We start from the raw sequence: 17,005 nt of genomic DNA on the forward strand, positions 1-17,005 counted from the left end.
TTCAGTGTTAAATGTAAGTCATCACAGTTAAAGGATTATCTTCATATACTGGTTAGGACTTCAGTTCACATTCAATTAAGGCTTCTCTGCTTTTTCATAATTAATGCTCAACATCTAATTATCATCTATTATAAAGCTGTATTAGGTAAAAATTAAACCTATGAATATTTAGTGTTTAATGAATGGTCTTCAAAAGTGCAGAAAAATGAAATATTCCCCATGTAGTACTAATAATAGTTAGCATTTCTAAACACTTTACATGTTTTATTGCACTGGATTTTCACAACAACATAACAATACTATAATTGTCCCTTTACAGGAAATAAGACACAGAAAGTTTAAATAACTAGACAAGGTCACATAGCTAGTAATTATTTGATAAGCCATGTTCTTAATCCAAGGAGCCAATGACATGCAACAGAAGGACCAAAGGCTTTAGCCTCAGATTTGAAACCATCTATAATATTTAACAGTTTTGTGTACTCATGTGCAAAATATGGAAGTCAGCATGTATCTTACATTAGCGTTTTAATAGTTCGAAATAAATGGTAGTTAATACTGAATTGGTTCATTTTTATCAGTTCAGAGAATAATCACTAAACAAATGTCCTCATTAAAAAAAAAAAATCACCATAATGTAGGCATTGAGAATAGAAAGAGGCATTACTGAGATAATGAAAATAGTCCTTTTTTTTTTTTTTTTTGAGATGGGGTCTTGCTCTGTTACTGAGGCTCGAGTGCAGTGATGCAATCATGGCTCACTGCAGCCTTGAACTCTTGGGCTCAGGCAATGTTCCTGCATCATTACAGGAATACTGAGAGTCCTATTCCCAAGTAGCTCCGACTATAGGCGCAAGCGACTACATCCAGCTAATTTTTCTATTTTTTGTAAAGATAGGGTCTTGCTATGTTGCCCAGGCCAGTCTCAAACTCCTGGGCTCAAGAGATCCTCCCACCCTGGCCTCCCAAAGTGCCAGGATTACAGATGTGAGCCACCACGCCTAGCCTGATATATTCTTTATCTTGTTTTGAACAGTAGTTATGTGAGCATATCACAAAACGTCAAAAATGTTTACATTTTATTACTGCACGTAAATTATACCTCAATGAAAATAATTGAACTCTGTCTTCTAGGCCACAGACAAGGAAATATGGCCCAGTAACTTTCTCTCTTACAATTAGATTTTTCTAAATAAAGTACTCATTTCATTTCTTATCATCCTGATTTAGTGCCTTAAACTACACTGATTTTTACCAAGAAAATCTACCATTTTAATTACATGCAATAATTAAAAGGCTATTTTTTCTAAGTTATTTACTCATGTTATGCTTCAATATGAAAATAAACTTCTGTTCAAGAGTTTTAAGCCTTTCACAAGAATAGCTTAAAGTACTTTCTTTGGAATTTCAGAGTCATTATAAACAGTCAGTTTGGAAAAGAAAAAATTATCCTAAGACAATTCCAGGATAAAGTCTAGTTTATGGGAAGGTTAACTTTGTTATCTATTAGTATTATATGGCTTCGACCAAATCTGTCTAGTATCTTCATCACGTTAGAGATCAAAATACTCAGTGAACTTATATTCTAGTTAGACCAGCTATTACTTTTAAATCCTTACCTTGCATAAACTGGCAAGAATTTTATAATACAAAACTCTTGTATTACAAGAATTACCTGTATCAATAGTAACAGGTATACAGCGTGTGAAGTTCAGATATTCCTTCTTACTACTGATATATGTATACAGAGTGGTACAGATATTACCAGGTATATAATATTGAGAAATATTAATTTATCTCTGATCTAAAAATCTGATCATGTAATTTTGTGTTTGGGTCTTACTATCTTAGAAATGATTACTGTAATGATACAAAGGAAAAATAATATAACATCTATGTAAAGCTTCCCTAATAGTTATTTTCCCTCCAATTCCCAATATTTGACAATGAAATATAAACAAATATGTTTCAAAACCAAAAAGCTAACACAGAATCAATTCTTAGGAAGACGCTGCTGGAAAACCCTCTTTAAAAAATGCATACCTTTCATGGCTTCTGATTTGGCTTCTTCGATGGACTCATAGATCTTATTTTTATCTGCTAGTCGTGCCTTTGTGGCCTTATGTTCAGCTTCTTCTTGTTCTAGGCTCTGCTGTATAACTTTTAGTTGGTATGTCATATCTATTTCCATGTTGCTTTTTTCCTATTAAATATTTAAAATGCAGCTATCAACAAAAAAGAGACTAGCTCACAATTTCAAAAGCTTTCTAATTTTTTTTTTTTTTTTTTTTTTTGAGACAGAGTCTTGCTCTGTTACCCAGGCTGAAGTGCAGTGGTATGATTATGGCTCATTGCAGCCTCAACCTCCCCAGGCTCAAGCAATCCTCCCACCTCAGCCTCCAAAGTAGCTGGGACTATAGATGTTTGTCACCACTCCTGGCTAATTTATTTTTTAACGTAGAGACAAGGTCTCACTAAACATTGCCTACACTGATCTTGAACTCCTGGGCTCATGTGATCCTCCCGACTCAGCCTCCAAAGTAGCTGGGACTACAGACGTTCGTCACCACTCCTGGCTAATTTATTTTATTTTTTAATGTAGAGACAAGGTCTCACTAAACACTGCCTACACTGATCTTGAACTCCTGGGCTCAAGTGATCCTCCCGACTCAGCCTCCCACAGTGCTGAGATTATAGATGTGGGCCATGGTGCTCAACCTTAACTCGTTTTTTAACAGGCTTAACTAGAATGTTCAGTATTTCCCCTCCTGTCTTCACTCAAACCTTTTAGAATACTAATCTATATACTCTACTTCTCTACTTCCCACTGTACCCAACAGTCTACACCACCACTCTGCTGTTCTGAGATCTGTATCAAGCTCACTTAATCTCAACAAAAAGACCAATGCTATTCTCAACATCAAATTCTAAAGACCCTTTTCGGTCTTATCTTATATGAACTCACTGCCCCCCTTAAAACTATCCCTTGGCACTGCTGACCTTGTACTTAGTTGGTTCTCTCCATTCTGCTTGCCTCCTTCCTGTTGCTCGTGAAGCTTTCCCAGCTGTCCCTTAAATGTTGGTGATCTAAGCCCCAATGCTCCTCCTATTTTCTACATATACCCCAAAGGTTTTCTAATTCTTTGATTTTTATAGTTCATATCATAAATATGATAAAGGCTTTTTTCCAAATAAAACCTTTCATATGAAAAATGATTTCTCAAACCACATAATCCACCAACAGAGTAATCTACTCTGTCCTAAAAAAGAAAAAAAAAATCACTACTTTACACAGTCTTTTCCCAGATGGGCTATTCTACTCACATGATTTCAGCTACTTACATACCAACGACTCAAATATTTCTAACTTCTACTACTATAGCCTACTGCAGTGCAGACATTCTAATTTGGCTGTCCCATAGGTACCCTCAAACTTAAGAGGACTAAAGTGGGTTTATCACTGTCTCATGAGCTATTTTTCCTTTATTCTTTATTAACAGCATCACTATATATCTTGTCACAACCTACAAATCTGGGACTCATCTTTGACTGCTACTCATATGCGATATCTAATCAACTACTAAGTGCTGCCAAATATTCCTCTTCCAAATATTTCTGAGTCTTCCAATTCTTCCAACCTTTCAATGGCTGTGCTAAGTCTCCCATTATTCCTTATCAGCATTACTGAAAACGTCTACTGACTGGTCTCTCTACCTCTAGTCTTGTCCTCCTCAAATCTTTTCTCCACACAGTACACAGTGATCTATCTTTAATGTACCTCTAATAAGATCATCCAATTTAAGCCCTTAAGTGGCTAGCCCATTACTATATTCAAAATTTCTTAATGGAATATTCGCTATTTTGCATGATCTACCTTATGCCGACCTCTGTAGCCTCACTCCGACCACTGAATTCCTCATGTCCTTACATAACAACCACATTGTGATCTTCAAGCCAATCTAACCTGATGTCTTTTTCTAAGTTTCATTAGAACATAGCCACATCCATTCCTTTACGAATCACAGCAGGGCTGAACAGTTGCAAGAGACCATATAACCCACAAAAGATAAAATATTTACTATCATGCCTTTAAACGATTAAATTTTGCTGACTCCCACTCTATACTCCAGAAAACAAACAACGCCTTTTTTATTTTCCACCTTCTATGTCTTTGCTCATGCTGTTCTCCCTAACTTGGAATGTGCCTTTGCCCTACTGACCTATTCTGCTGTCAGGTTAGGGATGCATCCCATACACCCAATACATATACCCTGTCCATAAGTCTTATCATTCTATTTGCCATACTGCATTAGAATTATCTTTGTGCTTTATTATTACTTTTAAACTTAACCTATTCAACTGTGACATTATTCAAGGCAAGGACTGCATCCTGATATTTCTACCACATATAACACACTGAATATTTAGTTGAGTAAATAAGTGAATGAAAATAAAATGCTAACTGCATAGACTCTAGAAATCATCCCTTTCTTAGAGTATTTTAAAAGAAAAACTTCTAAATGCCAAAAGTCATGGTGACTTTATATACGGCATTTTTAAGACATGTTATGAGTCGAAATTTGAGTTTTCCTTGGGTCCCTAGAGAGATCCTCATTATCTACACTCCAGGATGGGTCCCCTTACTTCATGAGCAGCCAGCATGCTGAGGGCTGCTTGTACAGTGTTATGGTAAGCTTGCAGATACATCTCTTATCTACACATTAAGTCCAAATCAAAAGGAATCCATGAGCATTTAGAAATATTCCAGTTAGTGACTTCCTTTAGTTTAGAATAACTTTTCTAACCTGAAAGTCTACTGTCAATTTTCTTATGCAAAAATATAAAACATGTTTTACCTTTTCCAAATCAGTAAATCTCTCCTGTAGTTGTCTCTTCTCCAGTTCTACTTTCGCTAATAAGATTTTGCCGTTCTTTAAATCTTCTTCTAGGCCAGATATTCTACCTAAAAATTGCAACGTTTTTAAAAACATTAAACCCACAAAGTACATACATTCAATTAGGAATAAAAAGTTTGCAAGCCACCTTCTATTTTGGAGCTGTTGTCTGTGAGCAGAAGTTTTATACTTGTTGGTATTGTGCTTTATAGTTAATTCAAATGGAATCCAATCTACTACCTGAAGAGTTTAATACTTAAAATCATACTATTTGAAATTAAATCTTTTGTTCATAAAATTTTGTATCAATGTATTTCTAATTTTCTAACTTTACATAACAGTATATTCAGAAATGTCCTACTCCAGCACACTATCCATCATCTAAAGTTATTTTTAAAATAAGAATCATCAAAATTAATTCAAGTGCAACCACAACTTCAATACCTTGTAAATCATTAATTATCTCTGATCCATGAGTTCGATCCCTCCTTTCAGATTCTAGAGCTGATTGAAGATTGATAAATTCCTTTTCAAGTTTTAACTTGGCAGTCTCCAGCAGGCAGTTTTTATCTTGTAGATCTCTATTGTTAGATTCCAGCTGCTGAATCTGTTTTGAACTTTCTGCCTGGGTTTTCCTTAACCGGGCTGCAGTATCAGATTCTGTTCGCAGTAAAGCATTGGTTTCATCCAGCTGTTATTCCATTCAAAACCAAACAACAACAAACAAACACAGATGTATGTAATGAAAATAAGTCAATGTATTCCCCCATTAGAAACTATTTAAAATAAACAAAAACCTGAAAATATTTTCCAAATGATTTCTAAAATTAGAGGTAAAGGCCTTTTGCAACACTGTCAATTAAAACTAATGTTATCACGCAGTTAAAAATAAAACCTGTATCTTTACTACAAATTAAGATCCACCTACTTGTCTCTGGAGTTGATTCACTTTCTCAGTGGATATTTGAGAGTTTTGATTTCTTTTTTTCAAATCTTCAAGTTGATCTTTTAAGCTGTTAACTATGATAAAAAGCATTTCAGTGGCAAGCTTAACACACATACACACACTTAATTTTTTTCTTGATGAGTAATTAATATTTTACACCACAAACCATCATTTTCCAAATTTCGTTTTTTATCTGCTTCATGATCAGCTTTCCTCTGATATTCTGCATTTTTGTGCTGAAGAAGTGCCTTTTCTCTTTCTAACTGTCTTAATGCTGATTCCACACTTTTCCGTAAGGTAATCTGAAATAATGCTTAAAGTTATTATCAAAAAAGTATGTATAAAAATAAAATCAAAACAAAAAATACTTGTTATTCCAAACAGATAAAAAAGATCTCAAAAAGGCTATCACTGCTTTTTTGTTAAAACTGTAATGATGCTTTCTATGATTGTAAACTAGCACACTACTCTTAAATCATAAAGACCGTAAATGTTTTGTTTACTATTCAAACTTCCTGTAACTTTCCACAACTACTAAACTATCATTATTTAATACTTTGGCCTAAAATGTTATGAATAGCATTTTTTTCCCTTGAAATATCTACACATACTGAATTAACTCGTTTGCAAAAACATAACAGAATGAAGCCTATTTATAACATGATTTCCCTATAATTTAGTCCTATCCACCAATACTACAAGGTAGGTTTCAAGGCACATATTACTAAGGTACTAAGAGAGCTCCTTAGGTAAGTCAGACGTCAAAGATTTTTACTAACAAAAATGTTAATAAAAAAGTGGGGCAACTTTACCTCCTCTTCTAGCTCCTTTGCTGTTTTTTCTAGGCGAGTATTAACAGATCTAAAGAATTTCAAAAAGAAACAGTAAATAACTTCTAATTTACAATAAAACATAGTCTATAAATTTAAAAGTAATTACATAATTACTTGGTAGCTCTCCTTTTTTTTTTGAGACGAAGTCTTGCTCTGTTGCCCAGGCTGGAATGCAGTGGCGCAATCTCGGCTCACTACAATGTCTGCCTCCCAGGTTCAAGTGACTGTCCCGCCTCAGCCTCCCAAGTAGCTCCCTTGGCCTCCCAAAGTGTTGGGATTACAGGCGTGAGCCACCACACCTGGCCGTAGCTCTCCATTTCTTTCTTTCTTTTTTTTTTTTTTTTTTTTTCTGAGACAGAGTCTTGCTCTGTTGCCCAGGCTGGAGTGCAGTGGTGCGATGTCAGCTCACTGCAACCTCTGCCTGCCCCCAGGTTCAATCGACTGTCCGGCCTCAGCCTCCCAAGTAATTTCCTTGGCCTCCCAAAGTGTTGGGATTACAGGCGTGAGCCACTGCGCCAGGCCGTAGCTCTCCATTTCTGTTTTTTCTTTTTTTTTCTTTTGTTTCTTTGAGACAGAGTCTCACTCTGTCACCCAGGCTGGAGTGCAGTGACATGATCTCGGCTCACTGCAACCTCTGTCTCCTGGGTTCAAGCAATTCTCTGCCTCGGCCTCCCAGGTAGCTGGGACTACAGGCACCCGCCACCATGCCCAGCTAATTTTTGTATTTTTAGTAGAGACTGGGTTTCACCATCTTGGCCAGGCTGGTCTTGAACTCCTGACCTCATGATCCACCCACCTCGGCCTCCCAAAGTGCTGGGATTACAGGTGTGAGCCACTGCGCCTGGCCGCTCTCCTTTTTTCAGTAAATGTTTAAACTTAAATTTTATAATGCAATATTTAATTATCTACAAAACATACTTGCACTTCTGTTCCAGTTCCTCTTTGGCTTGTATCTCACTGCTAAGATGTTCTTCTAATGTATACAGTTTTTTCTGAATCTGTCAAAAAACAAGAAACTGTAATTACGTATTTTGGTCATATTTAAAGATGAGAGGCTTAAAGAAAACAATGATAAGCTTATTTTGTCTTTCCACTAAACATAATGTCCTCTATAATGGTACAGTACTTGTACCTTCTTAATGTGACTTATATTGATAAAGGGAAAAACTCCCCCTTCTCTTGCTTTCTATCAGAGTATGCATGTATGTATGAACATACTTATGTAACCATGCATAAGAAGCTCTAACTTTGGCAGAATTGTTCTATGACACAAAGTTTCAAATTCATTATAAAGAACACCACCTCTGATATCTTCTGCTGCTTTTCTATGAATTATTTGCTTGAAAATATTGTAATTATTTGTGCTAGTCGGATAAAAATGAATACATCTAAAACAAATATTCAGAGTACTCAACTGAATATGCTCAAAGTAAGAATATAAGCTCTTCTTTTATATCTTCCTATGTAGTGCTGGTCATATTACTGTGGAGTAATCAATAACTTTCAAATAAATGATAGCTAATTAATTACAAGCCAGCTCCTCAGCAGCTTTCCCTAGCTATGTAAGTCTTTAAACAAGCTAAAATTACCGAAACTATTAAATAATCCATTTTTGGAACATTATTTACTTTTTAAAGGATTTAACTTTTTGAGCTCCTGTGGTGCCTTTGGTAAAATATCAGGCACTTTACAAATGTTGTCTTGTTAATATTAACAAAAATCCTACAAAGATGGTAGCATTGTATCTACTTGATAAAGAAAATGAAATTCAAAAAAGGTAAATAATCAGGCCAAGATAGCATAGCTAATAAGTGGCAGTGGCAAAAATCAATGCAGGTCTATTAGACTCCTATGGCAATGTACTTTCCATTATTCCTTCTAGTGATCAGGTTCTCCATGGTTTTAAACACTACATCTATCTTAAGCAAAACTCTATTTTCCCTTAATAAAAATATATAGGCTAATGAACTAGTCCAGTTTAATTGCTTTTGGCTACTACTGCATTACAATAATTTGAGCACACCAGTTATTATATGCTAATCAGAAATTTTTGCTGCCAGTTATATGTCCTTGATAAATAAAAACAAAATTACATAATATATATTTTAAACAGATCCACAGAACAATAATAAAACAGATACTTGGTAGAAGAAAGGTTGGGAACTTCTCTCTTGGGTAGATGTAGTACTCCAAATGCTAGGTAGGATATGACTATATTTAAACTTTGCGAGAGTGATGAGTTTTTCTCAGTTTTTCAATATATCTGACAACATCAACATACCTCTTGACTTTCCTATTTGAAACAAAACAGAAAACACATTAAAATATTTAAATGATGGTTATATTCTGTAAAATTCCTAAAACACAAACCATAACAAAATTATCCAACCTAATGCTTTAGTTTTCGTAAGTTTGAAGAAAAAATGTTTAGCATCATCATTTATGTGTATGTGTATATACATGTATGATTTGCATTCATTTACAAATTATAGAAGTCAATTTTCTAAATGTTATTATAGTTGTTTACAAACTTATTCTATCACTTTTGGCACTCAATTAAGCCTAACGCCATGTAGAAGTCCTCTTTGTATTAGCCATCATGTCTTGAATAATGATACTATTCACATAAATCAATCATTGCAATGCTACGTTAAACTGTATTACATAAGGAATGCCATCTCATGATTTTAAAAGGAGCATCAAATTAGCTTTTTAAAAACATACATATTTAAACATGCAACTAAAATAACTACAGCAGTAAAAATGTATACATACTTCATTTTTCCTTGATTGTATTGAATCATTTTCTCTACAAGATGGAGAGTCACTTAATAATCTACATGGAAGGGGGCAGAAAATAAATTTTTTCATTTCATTTTAATCTATGTGCTGTTTTATTCAAGTTATTCTCAGACTTAAATATCAAACACAGATTTCTCTCTTTTCACTTCAACACATTATTTACAAATAAAGCAGTATTTTTCCCTCAAGACATTTGTATCATTTTCAATAATTTAAAATGCTAGGGCCAGGCGTGGTGGCTCACGCCTATAATCCCAGCACTTTGGGAGGTCAAGGTGGGCAAGATCACCTGAGGTCAGGAGTTCCAGACCAGTGTGACCAACATGGTGAAACCTTATCTCTACTAAAAAAAAAAAAATACAAAAATTAGCTGGGCATGGTGGTGGACATCTGTAGTACCAGCTACTTGGGAGGCTGAGGCATGAGAATTGCTGGAACCCGGGAGGTGGAGGTTGCAGTGAGCCGAGATCGCACCACTGCACTCCAGCCTGGGCGACGAAGTAAGACTCCATCTCAATCCATCCATCAATAATCAATCAAATGCTAAACTTTTCTTGCCTTTCCCTCTTACAGGATAACTAGTCTTTAATTTTGTTTGCACCAGACTCACTAAATGAAACTATATTTCCCACCACGTCTTATTATCTCATTTTTCTTTCTTTTTTTAATCTGTCACCCAGGCTGGAGTATAGTGGTACAATCATAGCTCCCTGCAGCCTCGAACTCCTGGGCTCAAGTAATCCTCCTGCCTCAGGATCCCAAGTAGCTGGGAGTACAGGCGCATGCCACTACACCCGGCTAATTTTTAAATTTTTTGTGGAGAAACAGTCTTGCTGTGTTGCCCAGGCTGGTCTTGAACTCCTGGCCTCAAGTGATCTGCTCACCTCAGCCTCCCAAAATGCTGGGATTACAGGCCTGAGCTGCCTGTAATAGTAACTGTTTTCTGTAACTATTTTATTCTTCTACACCATCTTCTAGAAAAAGACATCTCTCCTCCTTTTTAAGGATAACATGTCTTTATCTCTGGGTCTTAAATATATAAATCATCACTTCTATTTTACTATCAATTTCTCTCAACTGTGTTCTTCCTTATTGTCTACACCATGCTTGTGTTTTTCCTGGCACTGATACCCTCATTTTGGTCAGCATGACAATAGTTTTTAGAATATTTTCATTACTAGGGTGACCAACTCATCCTGGTTTGCCTGGATTTTTCCTGGTTTTGGCATGAAAGTCCCATGCCACATCCTAGAAAACCCTCAGTCCTGGGCAAATTGCAATGGTCAGTTATTTTGATCATGACACACTACACACATGGATATACTATAAGTTTGTCAAAAATATGTTTCTCAAATATCTTTAATGCCTCATTCAACTATTGAACAGCTTTCAGTGACTTCCCAATGCCAGGCAGTCAAACGCCCCTTAGCAGAGCACACAACAATCATCTGTTGATTATTCTTCCCCAAAACTCACTTTTTTTTTTTTTTTAAGACATGGTCTCATTCTGTCGCCCAGGCTGGAACAGCTCATTCCAACCTTGAACTCCTGGCCTCAAGTGATCCTCTCACCTTAGCCTCCGAGTACCTGGGATTACAGGCGCAAACCACCACATCTGGCTTTTTCTTTTTTTTTTTTTTGTTGAGATGGAGTTTTGCTCTTGTTGCCCAGGCTGGCGTGCAATGGCACGATCTCAGCTCAACCACAATCTCCATCTCCTGGGTTCAAGCGATTCTCCTGCCTCAACCTCCAGAGTAGCTGGGATTACAGGCATGTGCCACCATGCCCAGCTAATTTTGTATTTTTTAGTAGAGACGGGGTTTCTCCATGTTGGTCAGGCTGGTCTTGAACTCCTGACCTCAGGTGATCTGCCTCCAAAGTGCTGGGATTACAGGCATGAGCCACCGTACCCAGCTTTTTTTTTTTTCTTTTGTAAAGACAGGGTTCCACTTTGTTGCCTAGGCTGGTCTAGAACTCCTGGGCTCAAGCTATTCTCCCACCTCAGCCTCCCAAAGTGCTAGGATTACATGTGTGAATCACCACACCCGGCCTCAACATATTTTCTCATCTTACATACGATACTCACTTCAGTTAACCAATATTTATTGAATGATCTTGTGTCAGACTTTCTGCTAGATGCAGAGATTACAGGCAAGAAAACCACATAGTCTCATCGAGTCCTCCAAACTGTAATGACATAGTAGCACCTGCTCTATGTTTGAGTGCTACTGGACTCAATGTGAGTGCTCTGCTCCCAGTGTATGCTCATATTCCAAACATTTGCTTCCACTATTCAACACCTCACAACTGTCCCCTAACCTCCCCATATTTCAGCCACTCAAAACCTTTTCTTGTTAGACTTGGCTAAAATGCCGCCTCTTCCCAGAGGTCTGACCTATTTCTCCCTACTCCCACCCCAAAGAGATGACTTCTATTTTTCTTCTGAACCATCCCAGATTCTCTTAGCATCTTTCTTAAGGCAACTGTCACATTTTACCCTTCTTTATGACTATATAATTCTCTTATATCCTTCATGAGATGACAAGCTTCTTCAAAAATAGGTATTTGTTTTTACTGTATATCCCCAAAAGAATGTAGAATGGTGTCTTGCAATAACTTATAAATGAATAACATATAACATTCAGAAATAATAAAATAAAATTAAGAATTCTTCTGATGATAGTCCTTTTGGAAAAAAATACTTTATCTTCTATAATTGAGTCTCAAAATAAGACATTTTATAGCTAGATTCTAAAAACAGTAAAATTTAACAAATAATAAACCACATACAAATTTTCTCTATAGTAGGTAAATCCTATGAAAGGCAGCTGATTTCCAACAAAAGCTTTAGGAATTGGGAAGGTTTCTACATCTCCTTTGTCTTCTTCAATGTCATCGAAATTGCTGCTGTCTATGTCACTGCTGAGTTCAGGTACTACAGGAGCTGCCGCTATTAAAAGAAAAGAAATAAATTATTTCATTCACAACCAAAATATATAAACCATTCTATTTTATTATGATGTATTATTTATTATTTAATAACACTATATAAATTTGTAGCAGCGCATTTGCCATTTTATCGATTAACAGAATTAAAATTTTGTAATTTATTGTTGTATTAGATCAGTTTTAAATATAGATTAAACAAGGAAAGCAACATATTATTCTAGTTGTTAAAAATTACAAGCAGCAATAATTTGCACAGAATTTAGAGACCTCCATTTTCTACAATCTCGAAACAGAAATATTTCTTAACCTTAAAATGAATCAATGTCATATATACATAGTAAAAATAAGTTACTATGCTTACCGCAATATTTAACAGAATATGGTCTCCATAAATAAATTGTTGATTTGTCAAGTCAAACACATTTAAATTAAAGGACTGCATTCCCTTGATTCTGAAAATTATTGAGATCTACAAAGCTTAACTTGGCAAATTAAGAAATGTGTAATGTTTATTATAAAAGTGTTGAGAAATACTGCTAATAGTTTGCAAAGATATTGAGGAATATTGTTATAAATATTGCCACAGAACAAATTTGAAATGAAATTTCTCAATTTAAAAATGAGTTAGCATTAAGTGTTATCAAACATGCTTGTTATTTCAAAAAAGGAGTCAACTTATGAGTTTCAGAATGTGATGGAATGAAAATATTTAGGTTTATTGACTTACTTTCTCTTATGTTATCCCAATGCCACTGATCATTCTTAAAGAAAGGATGCTGTCTGATTTCTTCCACCCCATTTCTCCCAAGTCGTACCTCCCTAAACAATGCAGTTAAAGATTGTATTATTTAAAAATTATAAAATAAAAAGATTAACTCCATGTCAACAGTTTAACCAAAATAAAGATCTCAAGTAAATTTGAGATATTTGCATTAAAAGCTTCCGCTTAAATGTTTCTCAAAAATAAGCAATCCCAAGTTACAGTATGTGATCTCTTTAGATAGATTTAAAAAACTGTAATGCACAATAAATGTCATGAAAAGTAAAATGTTTGTGTCTATAGTTTGCATCAAATGAAAGTACGTTAAGACTATCAAGTAAAAAAATTCACCTGCATGTGCCACGACTGAATGACAATAGGATATATTCAGGATATAAACAGACATAGGTCTAACTTTTGGCAGAGAAGAGTTATTCAAAACTTCTCTAATAGAAATATTATTTTAAAAATATCTCCCTTTCCTAAAAAGAATGCATATATTATGTTTGAAGCTATCCATATTTATTCTGGTAAACTATATCTCTACATGTATATTAAAGTTATCATTCTGCATATATGAAAAATGTTACAAAGAATTTCATTCTTTGACCCTCTGAGTCTTCAATGAAGACTGTATGGAAATAGAGAGCATTTGTGTTATACAAGGCCCTGGAGCTATGTTTAACATAAATAGGAAAACTGTAGACCTTAAGGGGAAGTGCTCCTAGCCATATTTATGGCATTAACTCGTTTTCAAAATATCAGTTTTCCACCTATAATCATTCCTTAGATTGCACAACCCTGCCCCATGACTACTAATTCAAATCTTTCATGAATAACACTCCTTTCATTAACATAAAACAGGTGTACCCTGTTGTACAATTTATCATCCAGCACAAATTATGACCATCCCTACCAACCCCGCTCAGTGCCCACATCAAACATCATACAGGCTGTGTTCTTCTTCCACCCTATCCTCTTAGAAAGAGGCGTCTCTCCTTCTTCTCAAAGATAACATCTCATCTCCAGGTCTTAATATATAAACTGTCATTTCCATTTTACTTTGAGTTTATCAGCACTGACTGCTCGTCAATCATGTAATTGACAGGTATTAAAGTTTTATTCTACAAATGATTGACAAATAAAAATAATTATACTCTTCGATAAAAAAAGAAAAACATTTTATAATGTTCAGTTTGACGAGAGGAAAACAATTTTGTTAATGGAAATACATACTGATGTAACTTCTCTGGGGATCAATTTTGTAACATCACTTAAGTTTAAAATGTGTATCCCAGAATTCCACCTTTAAGATTTTATCCTATAAAAAGTATGCAGAGATGAATGTGTGAGGATAGTCACTGCAGTAATGCTTGTAACAAATTAATAAGCAATAAGATGTGCTGAGGAATCTTAGCACATTAGAGCTAGAAATGCCCTTAGTTATGTAATTTGAGCCCACTGTTTTATGGATGAGTAAAATTATTTCCCAAAAAAGTAAAAATAATTTCCCCAAGATCACAAAGCTGATGTGTAAGTTTGAACGAGGGTGTAAGCACCCTCTTGTATATGTTGGTCCTTTGACAGGATGACTCCTATCACAAATATAAAATGGGACACTAGAAAAAAAATGGAATGGAGTGAACAAGGAAGAGAAATCAAATAGTTTTCTAGCTTCTCTTTTGGGGGCAGGTTTTCACACCTTTGTTCATCTATTTTGTTTTTAAAAGTATAGAATTTCCAGGATAGTCTTGCTCATATTCAAATGCAAATTAAAAAGGGTTGGGAAGGAAGCACTCTCAAGTCTAACACAAATAGTTTTTAAGATTATAACCTGTTGAGTATTTATCTACACAAAATACTCTCAAAAGTTACAGAAGAGTAATATGGAATAACCAGCTTGGAGGATAAAATGTGAACAATACAAAAGTTTTATTTCTTTCAAATCCATTGTTTTACCACGTTCTATTTTTTCCTTTTTAGACATGAGGGTTAAGGTTAGAGTTCAATTACAACTGGGCTGTACACACATAACAACAAGGTAGCCCAACACCAGGCTTAGAAGAAGGAAAAGGCTAACCCAGAATTAGATGCTACTTGGGTAATGAGAGGCAGACTGATTTCATATGTTAAATAGCTAGGTATGCTTTTATTTCTACAAATTTAACATAAAAGGGCTTCTCTACAAAGAAATTCAATGTACATTACCTATCTGTTAAGAAAGCACAGATGAGATTCTTTGCGTGTTTGGAAATTTCTGCATCTTCAGGGAAAGACAGTGAATTCTTATGATCCATAATTTTGCTATATGTTCCTACAAGTGAATCCGCATAAAATGGAGTATCCCCTAAAATTTCAAGAAAGATGATACTGAACATAACAGAGAATGCAAAGGAAACACTTTTCACCTAATATTTAAATATGTTAAGTTTAAATTTGCCACATGCAGGGAAGAACAAATATTCTATGGGCACAGAGTCCCAGTCAAAACAACAGACATATTGTTATATTCTAAAACAAAGAATATATTTAAATTTTAAATATATTCTTTATCACCACCAATATATCACCACCAATGATCCCTCATCCCTTAAAAGCAAAATAAAATCAATGATAACTCCAGAATTTGTTGAGTTTTTTTTTTTTTTAACTTGAGAGGAAATTTTTGTTTTATTATTATTATCATACTTTAAGTTTTAGGGTACATGTGCACAATGTGCAGCTTTGTTACATACGTATCCATGTGCCATGTTGGTGTGCTGCACCCATTAACTCCTCATTTAGCATTAGGTATATCTCCTAATGCTGTCCCTCCCCCCTCCCCCAACCCCACAACAGTCCCCGGAGTGTGATGTTCCCCTTCCTGTGTCCATGTGTTCTCATTGTTTAATTCCCACCTATGAGTGAGAACATGTGGTGTTTGGTTTTTTGTCCCTGCGATAGTTTACTGAGAATGATGGTTTCCAGTTTCATCCATGTCCCTACAAAGGACATGAAGTCATCATTTTTATGGCTGCATAGTATTCCATGGTGTATATGTGCCACATTTTCTTAATCCAGTCCATCATTGTTGGACATTTGGGTTGGTTCCAAGTCTTTGCTATTGTGAATAGTGCCGCAATAAACACACGTGTGCATGTGTCTTTATAGCAGCATGATTTATAGTCCTTTGGGTATATACCCAGTAATGAGATGGCTGGGTCAAATGGTATTTCTAGTTCTAGATCCCTGAGGAATCGCCACACTGACTTCCACAATGGTTGAACTAAAGAGAGGAAATGTTTTACTGAATACTCCAAGAGAAAGATTTCCTATGTGGGGTCAGATCAGTCAGGGTCCTTTAATGCTTGGGCTGGATCAGCATTCTGAAATCACTCTCTAGAGGTATGTTATACAACACAGTTGCCACTAGCTATAGGTGGCAATTTAAAGTTAAAATGAATTAAATAAAATGAAAAACACAATTTCCTAGTTATACTAGCCATATTTTAAGTCATGTTGTAACCAATGGTTACCACACTGGACAGCACATATTTAAATCATTTACATCATGATAGGCCAGACAGGGCTGCTGCAAGAGTTAAACCAGCTCTATTATTTTACATAAGAGGAAGTCAGGCCCAGAGAGACAGACAGTGACTAGCTTAAAATGACATATAGCTAGAGTTGAAAGAGGGCAGAAATGGTCTCCCCATGCAGTGTTCTTACTAATGACTGTAATAGATGCACTGAAGCAAGTATAAAGATGGAAAATGTTGAAGGCACCATTTTGGCCAGTATTCAGCTAAAGCCACAAGTGTTACAGGCTCTGCCACTACAC

The 17,005-nt window shown here is 35.4% G+C and overlaps 1 protein-coding gene across 2 annotated transcripts in view; it reads right to left on the reverse strand.

Moving 5' to 3' along the window:
• ROCK2 (Rho associated coiled-coil containing protein kinase 2) overlaps positions 1 to 17,005 on the reverse strand; it is a 169,080-nt gene that overhangs the window by 31,326 nt on the left and 120,749 nt on the right. For both annotated transcript variants that reach the window (XR_004027072.1, XM_003272748.3), the window contains exons 7-18: positions 15,394 to 15,532; positions 13,153 to 13,244; positions 12,267 to 12,426; positions 9,450 to 9,510; positions 8,956 to 8,967; positions 7,593 to 7,672; positions 6,654 to 6,702; positions 6,008 to 6,143; positions 5,824 to 5,915; positions 5,340 to 5,586; positions 4,857 to 4,963; positions 2,044 to 2,203 (exon numbers count right to left, since the gene is read on the reverse strand). Coding sequence is in view for 1 of the 2 variants with exons in the window: in XM_003272748.3 (XP_003272796.2) it covers positions 2,044 to 2,203; positions 4,857 to 4,963; positions 5,340 to 5,586; positions 5,824 to 5,915; positions 6,008 to 6,143; positions 6,654 to 6,702; positions 7,593 to 7,672; positions 8,956 to 8,967; positions 9,450 to 9,510; positions 12,267 to 12,426; positions 13,153 to 13,244; positions 15,394 to 15,532 (1,335 nt within the window). In the remaining variant the exon portion in view is untranslated. The remainder of the gene's footprint in view (positions 1 to 2,043; positions 2,204 to 4,856; positions 4,964 to 5,339; positions 5,587 to 5,823; positions 5,916 to 6,007; positions 6,144 to 6,653; positions 6,703 to 7,592; positions 7,673 to 8,955; positions 8,968 to 9,449; positions 9,511 to 12,266; positions 12,427 to 13,152; positions 13,245 to 15,393; positions 15,533 to 17,005) is intronic.

The sequence above is a fragment of the Nomascus leucogenys genome, chromosome 19 (assembly GCF_006542625.1).
Source record: "Nomascus leucogenys isolate Asia chromosome 19, Asia_NLE_v1, whole genome shotgun sequence".
NCBI lineage: Eukaryota > Metazoa > Chordata > Mammalia > Primates > Hylobatidae > Nomascus > Nomascus leucogenys.